The 19,417-nt window shown below is 40.7% G+C and overlaps 1 protein-coding gene across 7 annotated transcripts in view; it reads right to left on the bottom strand.

Moving 5' to 3' along the window:
• LOC311289702 (stonustoxin subunit alpha-like) overlaps positions 1-19,417 on the bottom strand; it is a 37,608-nt gene that overhangs the window by 6,069 nt on the left and 12,122 nt on the right. For 6 of the 7 annotated variants that reach the window (XR_014627202.1, XR_014627203.1, XR_014627204.1 and 3 more), the window contains exons 2-3: positions 11,667-11,759; positions 8,511-10,232 (exon numbers count right to left, since the gene is read on the bottom strand). Coding sequence is in view for 3 of the 7 variants with exons in the window: in XM_084407926.1 (XP_084264052.1) it covers positions 8,511-10,232; positions 11,667-11,757 (1,813 nt within the window). In the remaining 4 variants the exon portion in view is untranslated. The remainder of the gene's footprint in view (positions 1-8,510; positions 10,233-11,666; positions 11,760-19,417) is intronic. The other variant, XM_084407928.1, reaches the window with a different exon arrangement.

The raw sequence follows: 19,417 nt of genomic DNA, 5'->3' as shown, positions 1-19,417 counted from the left end.
AGACCCAAAGGCACTCGAGACATCAGATTGTCACAAGCGTCACATATTGGCGCAGTAGCATCCTCTACCCCAGATACAGCACTGACAAGGATTGCAAACACTGGTCTCCTACCACCGCCTATACATCTTGAGAACAGATTTTAAGTACTAATGAATGTAAATGAGGAATCCCCAAACGTGATGAATGTGATCGAACACAGACTGAATCAGCCAGTAGCTAACACTGATGCTAACTGGCGCTCAAGGTCCAGCAGACAGCGGCACTCAGCTCAGAGCGCAGCCGAGCCCAGGACTCTGATAGTGGGGGACTCCATAATCAGAAACATTAGCAGCAGTGACACAACTACGTGCTGCCTTCCACAAGCAACAACTTAAACAGTGAACTTCAAAACATTCTGATGAAACATGAGACTGCAAATCTCATCATTCATGTGGGGAAGAATGATATTCATAAAGAGCAGTCAGAACTCCTTAAAAAGGATTTCAATGAACTTTTTGAAACACTTAAAACACTGAAAGTTCAAACATTCATCAGTGGACCACTCCCAGCAAGAGGAACAAACAGGTTTTCACGGTTGCTTGGGCTAAATACATGGCTGCAAAAAAACCTGCAATATAAAAGGAGTGAGCTTCAATGACAACTTCAATCTGTTCTGGAGTCAGAGACAACTGTTTCATCGGGATGGCCATCACCCAAACAAACTTGGTTCAAGAGTGTTTAAGGACAATATCTACTTCTCTCTCTCAATCATCCTTCTGCAGTGTGTGCCAATCTGAACGGCACACACACACCTGGACACAGTATGAATGACCACGGGACTTCACTTCAGCAGCAAAATGGACATGCGGTTGACATATCACACAAGGACAATGATAACACCACTCCGCCACAACAACCTCTGCTCACGGACATAATCTCAGCTGAGCCCTGCCCACAGAGCTCACCACAGACAGACATATTAGAACTGCTCCAAGATTCAGCACCCAAGGACGACTTCCTGGAAAACAGCCAGGGAAGCCAGGACAGCATATTACAGCCTGCGATAACACCAGAACAACAGCCCCTTTCACCAGACACTTTATCCCTCTCTCCAGCATCTCCACTTCTGTGCTTCTCACAGAAAATGGAAGAACTGGTGTATGCTGGAACCAAACTATCCCACTCTTTTGCTGCAAGCCCCCAGATACCAACCAAAAAACGGCAGGCACCTCAACCACCAAAGCCTGCGGGCCCAGCTCGCCCTCCCCATCCTCCTCCTCCTTTGAGAGCTCTTCGGCCTCTGCCACAACGCCAGGGCCCACACCCTCCTCCATCTTATTGAGGTGAACCAAAAACAACTGATACCAGCACTCAGTGATATGTGTCGGGTCCCTGCTATCATAACAGTAACTTTCTCAAATGTTAACAGAACAAGCGGGAACCCAGTGTGCCTGTATCTTTCTCTATTGATGTTCTATTACATGATAGAAAGTCTAAGGCCTTCAATAGCCGTACAGCAAACCCAACTAATCTGGTGCCTATTACATGTCAAACTAAGATTGCTGTGGGGACAAAAAGTAAGACTGTTAAGTTAGCACTTTTAAACATTCGCTCACTTAAAAATAAATCACTTCTAGTCAACGACTTAATAACCACAAACAACCTGGATTTTATGTTTCTAAATGAAACCTGGCTAGAAGACAGCTACAGTGCAACAATCCTCAATGAAGCAGCCCCTCCTAACTTTACTTTTATGAGTGTCTGCAGAGCTGTTAAGAGAGGTGGGGTTCTAGCTGCTCTTTTTAAAGATATCTATCAATGTAAGCAAATATCATTTGGGAATTACCCGTCTTTCAAATATCTGGGTACTGTGTTAAAAGGTGCTCCACGCTAGAGTTCTCAACGGGTCGGGTCGGCCCGACAAACCCGACGGGACCCGCGGGTTCGGGTCGAAAATATAATCAAATGACTCGGGTCGGGTCGGACCTCGGGCTTAATCTTTTCCGCTCAGTAAAAAAAAAAAAAAAAAAAACATTTAGGCTATTAATCATCGCTGCTGTTCACCGTTAAGAAAGTCTGGCTGCTGCGTGTAACGTGCATCATGGAGAGGGGCGGGGGCAGACCTGACGCCGCTGCGTGCACGCCTTTAGCCTGGAGAAGAAGATGGAGTTGTGATAAGTAAACTTGCCGCAGGTGAATTCACCGTCGCTACTACAGCCTATTTATATATTTAAAGTTTATTGTTTCAGTTGTTTGTATTGTTAAAAGGCGTGAACATTAAAGGTTGATTTGAATTCCCATCTGCTGGTCATGATAATACATGTATGAGAGAAAAAAAAAATCCGCCGCGGCGTCGGGCCGCGGGCCGGGTTCGGGCAGATAATTCATGTTTATGTGTCGGGTTACATCGGGTCCGGGCTTTAAAAGCCACGGGCCGGGTTGGGTCGGGTTGTAATTTTCAGGCCCGTTGAGAACTCTACTCCACGCATTTTACTTATCATTATTTACAGGCCTCCAAAATACTCTCCAGCCTTTGCTGAGGACTTTACAGAAATGTTATCAACAATTACCTCAGAGTTTGACTGTTTTACCATTGCTGGAGATTTTAACATTCACATAGATAATGCAGAAAACAATATGGCAAAAGAAATCAAAACTGTTTTAAAAACTTTTGATCTGACTCAGCATGTACATGGACCCACACACAATCGTGGACACACTCTAGATTTACTTATCAGTAAGGGTCTAAACATTTCATCGATTGTTATTAAGGATGTAGCACTGTCTGATCATTTCTGTATTTTCTTTGATATATTGATCTCTCCTACCACTGAAGCTATATCTGTGTCTGTCAAGAAGAGATGCTTAAATGAGAACACTAGTGTACTATTTATGAAGGCTATATCCTTAACACCAAGCATATCTGCAGACTCTGTTGATTTTCTCCTTGATTCTTTTAACTCAAAAGTTAAAAGTAATTGATGTTATTGCTCCTGTTAAAGTCAGGAAGAAGAGTGGCAGACAAAAAGCACCTTGGAGAAACTCAACAGCAGTGCAAAATATGAAAAGACAATGCAGAAAAGCAGAGTGCATGTGGCGGAAGACAAAACTTGTAGTCCATTATAACATCTACAAAGACAGCCTTCATGGTTTCAATATGGAACTAGGCAAAGCTAGACAGACTTTCTTCTCAAATATTATAAACAGCAAGTTAAACAACACACGCACTCTTTTTGTTACTGTAGACAGACTGACAAACCCACCAAGCCAGATTCCCAGTGAAATGCTCTCAGACAGCAAGTGCAGTGAGTTTGCTTCTTTCTTCTCTGAGAAAATCAATAATATCAGAAAGTTGATCAGCACATCCTTGAGTTGCGCTGGGGTCAGACAGATCAGACCACCTGAGAAAGTAGTTACTATGTCTGATTTCAAAGAAATTGATGGCAAAATTTTGGAAGAAACCGTACAGCACCTTAAAACATCAACCTGCGCTCGACACACTTCCCACATCTTTTTTCAAAAGTGTGTTAAACAGTTTAGAAGCAGATCTTCTAGAAGTGGTGAATGCCTCACTTCTCTCTGGGAGTTTTCCAAAGTCCCTGAAAACTGCAGTTGTCAAGATTTTCAATTCTTCCTTTCATAGGCAAGATCATTGAAAAAGTTGTCTTCAATCAGCTGAACAAATTCTTATGTTCGAAAGGATACTTTGACAATTTTCAATCTGGTTTCCGACCGCACCACAGCACAGAGACAGCGCTCATAAAGATAATAAACGATATTCGCTTAAATACTGATACAGGCAAATTATCAGTGCTGGTACTACTCGACCTCAGTGCTGCATTTGACACTGTCGATCATAACATACTTCTTGACAGGCTGGAAAACTGGGTGGGCTTTCTGGGATAGTCCTAAAATGGTTCAGGTCATACTTAGATGGGAGAGGTTATTATGTGAGTATAGGAGACCATAAGTCTGAGTGGACATCCATGACATGCGGAGTCCCTCAAGGCTCAATTCTTGCGCCACTCCTGTTCAACCTGTATATGCTCCCAATGAGCCAAATAATGAGAAAGAACCAAACTGCTTACCACAGCTATGCAGACGACATACAGATTTACTTAGCCCTATCGCCTAACGATTACAGCCCCATTGACTACCTGTGCCAATGCATTGATGAAGTCAACAGTGGACTTTCTTCAGTTAAACACAGACAAAACTGAAGTCATTGCATTTGGAAACAAAGATGAAGTTCTCAAGGTGAACGCATACCTTCACTCTAGGGGTCAAACAACTAAAAATCAAGTCAGGAATCTTGGTTTGACACTAGAGTCAGACCTTATGGCGCTTTTCCACTGCATGGTACGGCTCGGCTCGGCTCGGTACGGTTCGACTCGGCGCGGAATGGTTCGGCTCGCTTCGCTTTTCCACTGCGTGGTACGACTCGACTCGGTACGGCACGGTTCGGTTCGCTTTAGCTCGGTTGCTTTTCCACTGCAGTTAGTACCGCTTCAAAGTGATCGTTATATAGTTGCCGTCTCTACTACCATGACATCATATTAAATGCAAATTTTTCATTCCGTGTTTCCCCATCCACTCCTCGGCAACTGACAAGAGGAACGTCTGCACCTCGTCCACTGACCACGATTCAGCCATTTCTTTTTTTTTTAAGTTTATACTCTTTTTTTCTTCTTTTTTTTAAGCAAATACTTTTAAAACAGGTGTTACAGCGTTGGCTGTTGTCTACTGGCTATTTAAATCTAGCGGGTTTAGTGTCTCGTGTTGTAAATACAATGACGCTGGTAGAGATGATTCTGTCTGACCAATCAGTGATCTGCAGTGTTTTCAATTCACATTTTAGTATCGGTACGGTACGCTTGGAACCTCAACAGAGGTGGTACCATTTAAAGCGAGCCGAAGCGAGCCGTACCGTACCGTACCATGCAGTGGAAATGCGCCATAAGTGAGCCGTACCGAACCGAGCCGTACCATATCATGCAGTGGAAATGCGCCAAAGCGTGCCGTACCGAACCGAGCCGTACCGTACCATGCAGTGGAAAAGCGCCATTTGTTTCAGTAGTCATGTCAAAACAATAACTAAATCAGCATACTATCATCTGAAAAATATTGCAAGAATTAGATGCTTTGTTTCCAGACAAGACTTAGAGAAACTTGTTCATGCTTTCATCACCAGCAGGGTGGATTATTGTAATGGTCTCCTCACTGGCCTTCCCAAAAAGACCATAAGACAGTTGCAGCTCATACAGAACGCTGCCGCCAGGATTCTGAGCAAAACCAGAAAATATGAACATATCACACCAGTCCTCAGGTCTTTACACTGGCTCCCAGTTAAATTTAGGATTGATTTTAAAGTATTATTACTGGTATATAAATCATTCAATGGCCTAGGACCTTAATATATTGCAGATATGCTCACTGAATATAAACCCAACAGATCACTCAGATCATTAGGATCATATCAGCTAGAAATACCAAGGGTTCACTCTAAGCATGGCGAGTCCGCTTTTAGCTATTATGCCAGCCGCAGCTGGAACCAGCTTCCAGAAGAGATCAGATGTGCTCCTACAGTAGTCACTTTCAAATCCAGACTCAAAACACATCTGTTTATCTAGCTATGCATTTACTGAATGAGCACTGTGCCACTGTTCGTCCGACTGTTTGTACTGTACTGTATTTTATTTTATTTTTCTAAACTGTTTTAATTTCTTTTTATTATTTTAATTTCTTCTATGTAAAGCACTTTGAATTGTCATAGTGTATGAAATGTGCTATATAAATAAACTTGCCTTGCCTTGCCTTCTTATTGTGAAATCTGATATTCCGATTCTCAAATATAGAATAGAATAGAATAGAAAACCTTTATTAATCCCACAATGGGGAAATTCGTCTTAGTAATTGTATTTAGTCTTTTAAACACTTTTATAATGATTATGTTAGATGATAACGGGTAATCGGTAATAGTTTGCTTCATCCACTTCTCCTGAAAGACAGGAAAGTAAGTGGCCGGTGAACTGGGAGAAGAATAAAAACTATTTCGTTACCTACACAATGTATTTCTGACGTGAATAAAACACGGTGTCAAATTAGAAGTTTTAAATGCCGCTTCCATAGACATCAGTGTGTATTTGAATTTGTTGCTAGTATTACGTGTATTTAAATGAAACCTAAATTAAACGTTGTTGTTGCTGTTGGAAAAAAACTGCCCATTATACAGTGGGGAGAATTATTTGATACACTGCCGATTTTGCAGGTTTTCCTACTTACAAAGCATGTAGAAGTCTGTAATTTTTCAACTGTGAGTGACGGAATCTAAAACAAAAATCCAGAAAATCACATTGTATGATTTTTAAATAATTAATTTGCATTTTATTGCATGACATAAGTATTTGATCACCTACCAACCAATAAGAATTCCGGCTCTCATAGACCTGTTAGTTTTTCTTTAAGAAGCCCTCCTGTTCTCCACTCATTACCTGTATTAACTGCACATGTTTGAACTCGTTACCTGTATAAAAGACACCTGTCCACACACTCAATCAAACAGACTCCAACCGCTCCACAATGGCCAAGACCAGAGAGCTGTGTAAGGATATCAGGGATAAAATTGTAGACCTGCCAATAGGCAAGCAGCTTGGTGAGAAGGCAACAACTGTTGGCGCAATTATTAGAAAATGGAAGAAGTTCAAGATGACGGTCAGTCTCCCTCAGTCTGGGGCACCATGCAAGATCTCACCTCGTGGGGCATCAGTGATCATGAGGAAGGTGAGGGATCAGCCCAGAACTACACGGCAGGACCTGGTCAATGACCTGAAGAGAGCAGGCACCACAGTCTCAAAGAAAACCATTAGTAACACATTATGCCGTCATGGATTAAAATCCTGCAGCGCACACAAGGTCCCCCTGCTCAAGCCAGCGCATGTCCAGGCCCGTCTGAAGTTTGCCAATGACCATCTGGATGATCCAGAGGAGGAATGGGAGAAGATCATGTGGTCTAATGAGACAAAAATAGAGCTTTTTGGTCTAAACTCCACTCGCCGTGTTTGGAGGAAGAAGAAGGATGAGTACAACCCCAAAAACACCATCCCAACCGTGAAGCATGGAGGTGGAAACATCATTCTTTGGGGATGCTTTTCTGCAAAGGGGACAGGACGACTGCATATTGAGGGGAGGATGGATGGGGCCATGTATTGCGAGATCTTGGCCAACCTCCTTCCCTCAGTAAGAGCATTGAAGATGGGTCGTGGCTGGATCTCCGTAAGAAGCATCTCAAGGTCCTGGAGTGGCCTAGCCAGTCTCCAGACCTGAACCCAATAGAAAATCTTTGGAGGGAGCTGAAAGTCCGTATTGCCCAGTGACAGCCCCGAAACCTGAAGGATCTGGAGAAGTTCTGTAATTGCAAACAAAGGTTTCTGTACCAAATATTAAGTTCTGCTTTTCTGATGTATCAAATACTTATGTCATGCAATAAAAATGCAAATGAATTACTTAAAAATCCTACAATGTGATTTTCTGTATTTTTGTTTTAGATTCCGTCACTCACAGTTGAAGAGTACCTATGATAAAAATTGCAGACTTCTACATGCTTTGTAAGTGGGAAAACCTGCTATTTTTTTTTTGCAAATTTTTTTTTTTTTTTTAGATAAAGATTAATGCAAAGAAATGTGCATATGACTGCACACGTTTTGGTCCTGTCCCTCCCTACAAAATTATTGGTCCCAAATATTTAAAACATTATCTGAAGTTCTTACAAATCATTTTGAACCTCTGGCTTTCACTGCTTTATTCTGTACTCTTCCCCCTTCTCTTGATATGCCCAAATACAAGTCTGACTTCGTAGCCTTTGTCACATTGCTAGCAAGGCGTTTAATTTTATTAAACTGGAAATCGCCTAAACCTCCTACTCATTCTTTATAGATTAAAGATATTTTCCATTTTATTAAACTAGAAAAAATCAGACACACAATGAAGAGATCCTCTGATAATTTCAATACAATTTGGGGACCTTTCCTAGGATATGTAGGAAAATGAAAGGCCTTCATTCACCTGACTACACATCTCCTCTGGTAGTAATTATTTTCCTCCCCCGGTATATAGATTGGTACCCTACTTTAGGGATATGTCGGCTGTGCTCAGTATGTTTAGCACCTTTTTGTACCTGTGATTTTATTTTGTAAAGAATTATTCATTTTCTTTTATTATTATTATTATTATTTTATTCATTTATTTATCGGTTTGGATGACCAAGCTGTAGGTTTTTTTTTTATTTTTTTTTTACTATTTTATTTTCTTACTATCTTGTTGTTATTATTATTAATATTATTATTGTTCTGTTTTTTTTGTAGTATTCATTTTATTCTTATATTCTTATATATATATATATATATATATATACATATGAAGATTATATAAGTATATGTTTTGTAATTGTATGTTATATTTTGTTTATATGGAAAAATTTAAATAAAGTGAGGAAAAAAAGAAAAGAAAAAAGAAATGTGCATATGACACTTACCTGGAGACTGTATGGGGCCGATAGTGTCACTGGCTTCACTCAATCCCACTTTACCCACTATCCTGTAGCGGATCAAGTACTGCTTTCCAAACTCCAATCCAGTCAGATTAAAGACTTCATCAGCGGTGTTTATGATAATCCACTGTTCCTCAGAGCCAGAATCTGCTTTCACCTGCTGGTACTCCACTCTGAACAGCACAGTTTCTCCAGTTGGGGAATTCTGCAGTTTCAGGGACACACTGTCCTCCAGGACCTGCTTCACTTCTGGTGGGGGAGGCTTCGACACAGGCTGGAACTGTGTGTCTGTCAGATTCCCTGTTTCATACAGATAGATAGAGGAGCCTGGACAGGAGGGATTGGAGATGGCAGAAATAATGAATCGATATCTCTTTTCATCTTTATTAGCCTCTGAAAAACTTCTGAAAAGAGTTAAGTTCTCTCTCATCTTTGACATGACACCAGGATTGTTGAGCCACTCTTCTGATACTAACGTACTAGAATTGTGTTTCATTCCCACATCTAGCTCTTTAAACTCGTCAGATTCCAGAAACTTCTTCAGGGTTGAAAGATACGGGTCTTCATACTTCAGAGATGTGAAGGTCAAGCACACCACAACATCAATATTAGGATCAAGGAGGATGGCGTTGAGACAGTTTGAGTCTTCAGTTTTGATTCCCTTCAGTATTTTGGTGTGAGAACTCAAGATTTTAAGTTCAGCCGTTGCATGATCTAACCACTGGTTAAGCATGTCAGCATTAAAGGGGGAGCTGAAGTGGATTTTCAGGATGTCTTCCAATGAATTTTGCTCCATCTCTCCTCCTCGTATAGCAGGCAAGACCTTGGCCACTGCTTTTAGGAATACCATTTTGTAAATGTTAAGAGAGCCCTGAAATAAACAGAGCCTCTCTTTGATGTCTTTGAAAACATTTACCAGAGTTTTTCTGGAGAAGTCGTTGCATGTCCTCTCTACTTCTCCCAGCCCCTCTATTATATCTTCAGTGTTGGAAACCAGACGTGTGGTGATTTCTCTTTCCAACTGAGCAGCTTTTGTATCCAGTAGAGAAAGAGGATAGAGCCAGACTTTTATTGGAACTGCATTCTGTGGATTCTCCTTCAGTATAGTGGGGAGCTTCTTGTACACATCTAGGGCCTCCATGTAAGTGGTGGGGTTCTGATCAAGGCGGACGTCACCATAAAATGTGCAGGCGATGCTCTCAGCCCTATTCTTCTGACCATCTGTCATTTGTAAAGCTCCTTGCCCCTCAATAGAAAATCTAGGGATGTTCTTGACCATGATATTCAGTTCTCCTTCAATCTCCTGCTTTTCTTCGTCTTCTGAAAATGTCCGTTCAAACACCATGACGGCCTGAGCTCCGTACAGTACAGCCATGACCACATGAGTTGCAGTTTTCTGGTCAAAGACCTGAGGGTAAGTGATCTGTCCCAGCTGGCTCATAGTGAACTGGTCGAATCTTGTGGCTTCACTGTAATTCATTGTTACTCTGGACTGTTGGTTTGAGGATTTGGTGTCACGCAGGAACTTGGCAGATCCTCCCACTTCCACCAGCCCTCCCAAGAAGCTGGCCTTCAGGGAAGTACTCACATCCAGGAGACTGGACTTACTAGAGAGAGAGTCGGAGCTACTGAACTTCAAATCTGTCATGGGCTTTGGACGGGTGTCCAAATCTTCATTCAGTGACTTCTTATCCCACAGAGTGACACCTGAAATGAGAAATGGCTTTTACAGTTACCTTTATCACCTTTATATATATATATAGCACTTTTTACAATACAGATTGTTTCAAAGCAGCTTTACAGTGATAACAGGAAAATAATGCAACAAAGTTTGTATCTAGAAGAAAATAGCGCCAACATCCAGCTTAAGTAAGTTCAGTGATGGTTCATTTTTGTTTTAAAAAAAGGGTATTCATTTAATTCATTTATATTTATTTATATGTACTGTATATATATATATATATATATATATACACAGTACTGTGCAAAAGTCTTAGGCATGTTAATATTCCCCCCACCTCCCAAAAAAAATTGTTTAAGTCAGTTATTTATATCTTTTGCCGTAGTGTGTCACTAGGGAATATCAGTTTACATTTACAAACATTCTTTTTGCCATTAATTGTAATAATCCAGTGAGATTTGTGTATGCACAAGGAGTCTGACAACAGCCGGTATGATCTGATCTCACCATCATCGAGTCCGTCTGTGATTACATGAAGAAACAGAAAAAACTGAGACAGACTAAATCCAGTAGAACTGCGGGATCGTCTCCGAGATGCTTGAAGAAACCTTCCTGCAAAGCTACCTGAAAAACTATGCGCAAGTGTACCTGGACAAAAGCCGTTTTAAACGCAAAGGGTCGTTACACCAAATATTGATTTGAATTCGTTAATAGAAGTTAAATCATAAATAAATTCAATTCATGATTTTATTTTTGAAAGCATTCTCACTTTACAGCATTTTAACACAAGTGCCAGTACTTTTCACAGTACTGTAGCTTTGCAGGAAGGTTTCTTCAAGCATCTCGGAGACATGCCTGCAGTTCTTCTGGATTTAGTCTGTCTCAGTTTTTTCTATTTCTTCATGTAATCACAGACGGACTCGATGATGGTGAGATTAGATCATCCTGGCTGTTGTCAGATTCCTTGTGCAAACAGAAATCTCGCTGGATTATTACAATTAATGGCAAAAAGAATGTTTGGAAATGTAAACTGATATTTTCTACTGACACACTACAGCAAAAGATATAAATAACCATTTTTTTTGGAGGGGATGGGGGGGGGTATTAACATGCCTAAGACTTTTGCACAGTACTGTATATATATATATATATATATATATATATATATATATGTGTATATATATATATATATATATATATATATAGCCGCTCTGAAAAAAACGTGACATCATCGTCCAGCTCAGTTCAGTTCTCATATAATAATGTCAATGCAAGCAGATCAATAATATTGTTGAATATTAACGTGTGAGGACGCAATGTCAGCATGCCGATTTTGTATCTATAAGACTACTAATTTGATAGTTGTGTCCTTTCTCTTAAATCTCTAAATTACCACATTGTTGATTCACATTTGGGTGAAAAAGAGAGTAAAAAGCATTTTAGTAGGTACTGTACACCACCTGGAATGAAGGTATCCTTGCGGCAGTCATAAAGCATACCAGGATACAGAGGTCTTCCTAGAGCTGCCACTTCAATGGTCTGTGATCCCATGGCTGTAGAAAATAACAATGAACAATGGGGATATTTATACATTTGAAGATTAACAATGACTACTTTATCATTCTAAAATAATTTTTACTTGTTACTAATTTCATTAGTTTACTAATTGTTTTAACGTTCCTTAAAATGCAATCTAATTCCGTCTTTCAAAATTTAAAAACACATTAAGGCATAAATTCTTCCGGCTACGTTTACATGCAACCAAATAATCTGTTAGTAATGGGATTGACGGCTCAATCTGACTGAAAAGCCTTCATATACACACCTTAATCGATCCGACTGAGCTCGATCCAAATGAAATTTTGATCGGATTGAAAGGGGAGGTTTATTCCTTTTCTAATCGATCGAGAGAAACCGCACACTTCAACCCGATCGCTTTATTTATTGTTCATAAACAGTAAAACATTAAATAATTTTTAACCAAAAGCAATTTTGTGGTGAAATGACATATGCATCTGATTAGTTTGAAGACATATTTTGGTTCTTAATGCATTTTGAGTCTTCCTGCAATACTGTTGAGATCCAAACACCTCATGATCCGTAGGTGGCTGTTACGTCCCATGTGTTGTCCCAAGATTATCTCGTGAGATGTTAACGAGTTCTCCCCATAGATTCCGGAACATTGAACAACCACGAGGAGAGGAGGAATTGAGGAGGGAGTTGTATCGATATTATTTATTTTTTTTATTTTTTTTAACCCTTATTTAACCAGGGAAATCCTTTGAGAACAAGTCTCTTTTACGAAGGAGCCCTGGCCAAGAAGGCCGCCATAAAAGTTACACACAGAATACAAAATACAATAATACAATGAACATACAAAACATAATACGTTAACAGTACAATGAATCGACCAACATAAAAAAAAAACAAAAAAAAAACAAAAAAAAAACATCATGACATCCCCCATTGTCACCATAGACTTATCCTAAATTGGGAAGCAGGGACAGGTGCCCATTGTGCCTGCTTCCCGGTACTTTACTAGCCTCTTAAATTGACCAAAGGAGACCAAGTTATCAAGTTTTAAGTCATTCTGTAACAGGTTCCACGCTGATGGGGCAGAAATTCTAAATGCTTGCTTCCCTAACTCTGTGCGAGCCCTAGGCACAACCAGGTGGAGATTATCATTAGACCGCAGAGAGCGAGTGCTGGCCTTAAAGGACATAAGCCTACATAAATAAGGGGGCAATGTCCCAATGATGGATTTATATATAAACAATCGCCAACGGGTTAGCCTGCGCTGAGCAAGGGAGGGCCACTGGACTAGATTATACAGAGTGCAACAATGTGTAAAGGGTTTGCACCCTGTAATAAATCTCAGTGCACCGTGATAAGCTGAATCCAGTTGGTGCAAATATTTATTAGGCGCGTGCATATATAAAAAATCACCATAGTCCATAAGAGACAGGAAGGTAGCCTCGACCAATTTCTTTCTTGTTGCAAGAGAAAAACAGGCCCTATTCCTAAAATAGAACCCTAACTTTAACCTAAGTTTCCGGGCTAAATTTAGGATATGAGCCTTAAAAGTCAAATGGTCGTCAAGTAAAAGCCCTAAGTACTTGTACTCAGCCACACGCTCTATTAGATTTCCCTGCAAGGTAACAATGTTTGGAGGGATAACTGTGGAGTTCCTGTAATTTGAGAACAGAACCGTCTTGGTTTTACTTGCATTCAACACAAGCTTCAAATCAGATAGCCGAGATTGTACAGTGTCAAAGGCATCCTGCAGGTACTGAAAGGTCTGGTGAAGGGTTTCTCCACAGGTGTAAATGATTGTGTCGTCAGCATAAAAATGAAACAGAGCATTGTGGACATTTGAACCAAGGTCATTTACATAAATGGTAAATAAAAGTGGGCCCAGCACCGATCCCTGTGGAACCCCTGATACAACTTGTAAGAAACTTGAAGATACACCGTCAAAGGTGACGCACTGAGTCCTATCTGAAAGATAATTTTCAAACCAACCAGCTGCCTTCTCAGAAAGACCAATGTTGAGCAGTCTCTGTTTTAAAATACAATGGTTCACCGTATCAAAAGCTTTAGAAAGATCGATGAAAAGAGCGGCACACATCTTTTTGCTGTCCAGTGCCTCAATGATGTCATTCACAACCTTCAGTGAAGCAGAGATAGTACTATGTTCCTTTCGGAAACCCGACTGAAACTCTGAGAGAATATTATTAACACTCAGGAATTCTTTCAGTTGTTCACTTACTAGTCGTTCTAAGACCTTTGACAGCACAGACAGGTTGGAGATAGGCCTATAGTTGTTTAGCAAAGTAGGATCTCCTCCCTTTAACAAGGGGAGGACATGGGCAGATTTCCAGATTGATGGCATAACATTCTGAGCCAAGGACAAATTAAAAATATACATGAGCGGTTTAGCAATAAAATCTGCAGCGATTTTTAAAAAATATGGCTCTAAGCAATCTGGGCCAGCAGGCTTTCTGATGTCCAGTGACGTTAGGGCATTATGTACATCATTGAGTGAAAACGGGGCAAAGGTAAAAGAAAAAGGCTGGCCAACACAACATCTTCCAGCAGCATTACCATCAGAAGGGGAGGGTTTTGGAGGTGGAGATTGGTCAAACAAAAAACCAGATGCAACAAAGTGTTCATTAAAACATTCTAGCATCGCTGATCTTTCCGAGATAGTAATATTGTCCCTAATGATATGAGGAGGCAGTTCATTTCGAGATTTAGTTAAAGAAATTGACTTGATAGACTTCCAAAAAGTCCTAGGATTATTTAGATTGTCTGTAGTAGCAGCTAGATAGTATTCAGATTTGGCATGTCGAACAGCTGCTGTAAACTGGTTTCATAGTCGTCTGAAATTAATCCTATCGGCCTCCACCTTTGATTTCCTAGCCTTTGCCCAAGCCACATCCCTCTCATGAAGAAGTTTGCTAAGCTCCGTCGAAAACCAAGGGTTGTCTCGACCCTTGACTCTAAACTTACGCAAAGGAGCATGTTTGTTAATAAGTTGCAAAAATCCATCATGAAAGTATTTCCAGGCTATTTCAACATCATCAATAAGCCTAATGCTTCAAGAAATGTTTCATATCACGTTTTTCAATGTGTCGAGGCCTGGATTTTGGGATTTTGGCATTTCTAATTGCAGCAATCGTACAATGATCACTGATGTCATTAGCAAACACACCAATTTCAGAAAATTTATGGGGAGCATTTGTCAATAGCAAATCAATTAAAGTAGATTTCTCTGAGTGTTTTGGATTTGGGCGAGTAGGAGACTCAATTAATTGTGTAAGATTTAATTCACTGCAAAGACCCTTCAATCCGTCTGAAGCAGGTTTGAACCAGTCCCAGTTCATATCCCCTGCCAGGACAATCTCACTGTACTGCAGCTGTGATAAAAGCTGAGACAGCGTCTGAAGGGTGTCAGCAACAGCAGAGGGTGGTCTGTAGCTTCCAACAACAGTAGCTGCGTTTACATGGACACTTATAATCGGATTGACGGCTCAATCGGACTAAAAAACCTTCATGTAAACACCTTAATTGATCCGATTGAGCTCGATCCGAATGATATTTCGATCGGATTGAAAGGGGTGGTTTATCCCTTTTGTAATCCGATCGAGAGAACATGTAAACACTTCATCGGATTGAAAACCGAAACTGAAAGGACTGCGCATGTGCAATGACGTTAACTAGCGTAATGACGTATGACGCGCGGAACGAGCTGTTCTTCCTGTTGAATAAAGTGTCATATTAATAAGTTTCCCGTCATTCTAAAATTCTTATTTCACTCGCGCGTCTGTGAAGTGAAGCAAGACAACGTCCCACCAGTCCTTGTTTTGGATTCTCATCCACACACGACTGGTTTTGGCCGCGGGGAGGGTCATTTTTACTGCGTGATCAATAAGCAGCACGGCAAAACTATATAGAGACGAATTAATATTACGTCTGCTTTTTAAAACAAATAAAGAACCAATAGAGGAGAATATTTATGCGCGAAAAGCGGGAAACTCTGTATATTCGTGCAGTGTGCGCATGTCAAAACATCAGATTCGATTTGAAACTTGTGACATATAAACGCGCACATCAACCCGATTTCTTTATTTATCATTCATGTAAACACCTTGTTCGGATTCATCAATCGGATTGATTTCATTCCGATTGTGTCCATGTAAACGTAGCTAGTGACAGTCATGCCTTTATACACCTCAACATTTAGGGCCAGAAATTCAAGTTGTTTACTCACAGATATAGACAAAACTACATTGGCAATGAACTTGCTCTTTACATATATAGCCACGCCACCGGCCTTACGAGGCCGGTCAGTTCTAAAGACATTGTATCCACTGACAGCAATGTCTTTGTCTGTGACTGATTTAGAGAGCCATGTTTCTGAAAGAATTATAATATCTGCATCGGTGGATTTTGCCCAAATACGTAAAGAATCAATCTTAGGGAGCATACTTCGCATATTCAAATGAATAATACCCAACCCAGACCTGTTTTTGAAATCAGCCGGAGTATTGCAGATCTTAGAGTCAATATCAACTGGGCCAGGATTTGGTTGCACATCACCACAGATAATTAACAACATAATAATCAAACATCTCTGTTTCATAGTTGCACCACGGCTCACAGAATTTTTAGTGTGTAATGAGTTAAAAAACAACATGAGATCATTGTCAGATAATACAGTGAAGCTTTTCATAACAGCAAGGCACAAAGAACGGAGAAGGGATTCAGAAGGAACACTATAGAGGGGCTGTAGTTTTTGCACAGGTAGCTCTGGCCTGGAGCAAGTCATACTGGGAACAAATGAGGGACCCCAAGCCTTCACTAAAGAGGTTTCATCAAAGACATTCATATGCCCGTGTCCCCAGAGCAAAACAAAACTCAACAAAAAAAGAGTCATTTTCGGCACTATAGAGTTGCTGCTTAAATTGGAGTGCAATTTGCTTGGCAGATGACTGCGTATACAGGCAGAGAAAAGGCTGAAAAGTTTTATGGCTCAACAAACAGGCACAGGTGTAGACAAAAGCGAAGTCTTACCAGTCGAAGCCAGGTGAAGCAGCAATAAGCGTACCATAGATTACCAGTAAGGCCAAGCAGAAAGCCTGTAGAGGACCATGCGGCAAGGAGACATGGGCAGCAGCAACAGCAAGGAGATGCAAGCCAAACAGCAAGAGCAGCATGCAGTGAGGGTTAATTGATTAGCCAGGTCAGCGCAGGCAGGCAGCAGCAGCAGACAAATCCAGCAAAACTTAGCAGCAGTAAGGCCAAGCAGGAAGCCTGTAGAGGACCATGTAGTGAGGAGACATGGGCAGCAGCAACAGCAAGGAGATGCAAGCCAAACAGCAAGAGCAGCATGCAGTGAGGGTTAATTGATTAGCCAGGTCAGCGCAGGCAGGCAGCAGCAGCAGCAGACAAATCCAGCAAAACTTAGCAGCTGAGATGGTGCAGGCAACGGGCAGCAATTAGCCAGAAAGCTGAGGCATTAAAATATAGAAAATATAAAAATTCCACTTCTTGGTAGATTCAGGTTATAATATATTTCATCTAAAAACGTTGGGCTCAGCAAACATTAGACAGACTTTTAGACAAACAAACACAGCTACACATGTGCGGCCATCTTGGATTTGTGTTTGTGTTCAATCTCAAAAAAAATTATTAAAAATCTACTGTTGGGTACGTACATTTTGTATTATTAGATTAACATGCTTGAGTTTTACTTGTTTGACATGAATGAACCGAAAGAAATGATGCCCACATTGTCAACTGCAATTTACTGAGTTTGGCTAAAATGAGCTATTAGGCTTAAAGTTACTTTGAACTTATACAACGGTATACCATAGTATAAAGTATGTGTAATGATACAGTCAAAGTTATTACTGTAACTTATTAATGTAGCCTTTTGAGAGTTTCTTTCAGAAAGTAAATTATCTGAAATAGAATGAAATGTTTAGCTGGATTTGAACATGTACGTTTTCAGTAACTGCTTTAAAAATATTTTGTAATTTTAGAATTGCTAAACATGTCCTCTGAATACCAAAAGAAGTGGAGACGACGAAGGGCAAGGCGGTGATGCTTTAGTGGAACATGGTAGCAGCTCTGAATCCGAGGGGTCAGTGGAGCCAGCCTTGGCGGGGGATGGCAGTCCACTCGCGGAGGGATCAACATTTGACGATTTACATCCTATAGAGGCCTGTAGTTCTTCCATCAGCACAGTAGCAGTGTCCATTAGGGGTGATACCGATGAAGAACACAATTATGACACAGATTCTACTAAAACAGAGTCTGAGCAGTTGGATGAGACTACATTCAACTGATGAAACACCTTCTCTCCACGTAGACTTGGCTAGTTGGGCTACTGCTACAATCCAAACCCACAAGGCACTAAATGAGCTTCTTTGTGTGCTCAGACACCATGGCCATAGACTTCCCAAAGATGCTAGAAGCCTTCTTGATACTCCACAAGGAGTGCCAGTTCAAAATAAATGCAATGGACAGTATATTTATTATGGTATTGAGCGTTACCTTCTTGAACACATTTCAAAAGAGACACTGCCAGGGCAAGTTGAACTGTGCTTTAATGTGGATGGCGTGCCATTGTTTAAATCAAGTCAAATGTGTTTCTGGCCCATTCTTGGTTAAATTCAGAACTGTCAGCCATTTGTATTATAGGTCCAGCAAGCCTGACCCTGTTGAGGAGTTTTTACAAGATTTCTTGGAGGAGTTGCAACCGCTCATCCAAAATGGAGTTTCATTCCAGAATTTGGTTCACACAGTTACAGTGAAGGCGATCATCTGTGATGCACAAGCCAGGTCATTTCTAAAATGTATAAAAAGTCACAATAGTCTGCATGGATGTGAGCGATGTGTTGCAGTAGCACAAATGATCGAAAGGAGAGTAGTTTACTTGACGAAGGGTCCTTCTGAAGGAAGAACAGATGAGGTATTCAACCGAGTTGGATACCCTGACCATCAAAAACAAATATCACCTCTTGTTAGAGCTGGTATTTTGTGTGTGAAACAGTTCCCCCTTGACTACATGCACCTAGTATGTCTTGGAGCCACAAAAAGGCTGCTGACATACTTGTGGCGTGGGCCAGTTATCTGTCGACTGAGTAAGGCTCAGAGAGAGCAAGTACAAATGAACATTAGTCAGTTGAAACAAGCTTTGCCTGCAGAGTTTGCAAGGCAGCCAAGAAGCATGGAAGACTTGGATAGGTGGAAAGCTACTGAGCTACGTCAGTTCATGCTCTATACAGGACCATTAATCTTGAAGGATGTGCTTCCTAATGACCAGTATCACCACTTTCTTTGTCTGAGTGTTGGTATGAGCATTCTTTTGGATGAAGCAGATGTGAAGAGAGAGTCTTATCTAAGATACGCGCACAACATTCTGGAGCACTGTGTGGATGGCTCTGTGGATTTTTATAGACCCACCTTTCCAACATACAACATTCATCCCATCAAATACTTATCAGATAATGCTGCAAACTTCCACAGCCCTTTGAACAATATTTCATGTTTTCCGTTTGAGAACCACTTACAGGTTATCAAAAAAATGGTGAGAAGTGGCAAACAACCGCTAGTGCAAGTCACAAAAAGACTTGCTGAAAGACAATGTACTGAAAGACATGCCAGACAATCCCGAAATACAAGCAAGCTAACAGCAAAGATG

Source organism: Rutilus rutilus, assembly GCF_951802725.1.
Source record: "Rutilus rutilus genome assembly, chromosome: 4".
Classification (NCBI taxonomy): Eukaryota; Metazoa; Chordata; class Actinopteri; order Cypriniformes; family Leuciscidae; genus Rutilus; species Rutilus rutilus.
The sequence above is the reverse complement of the archived record's forward strand: the minus strand, read 5'-3'. Positions and strand labels throughout refer to the sequence as shown.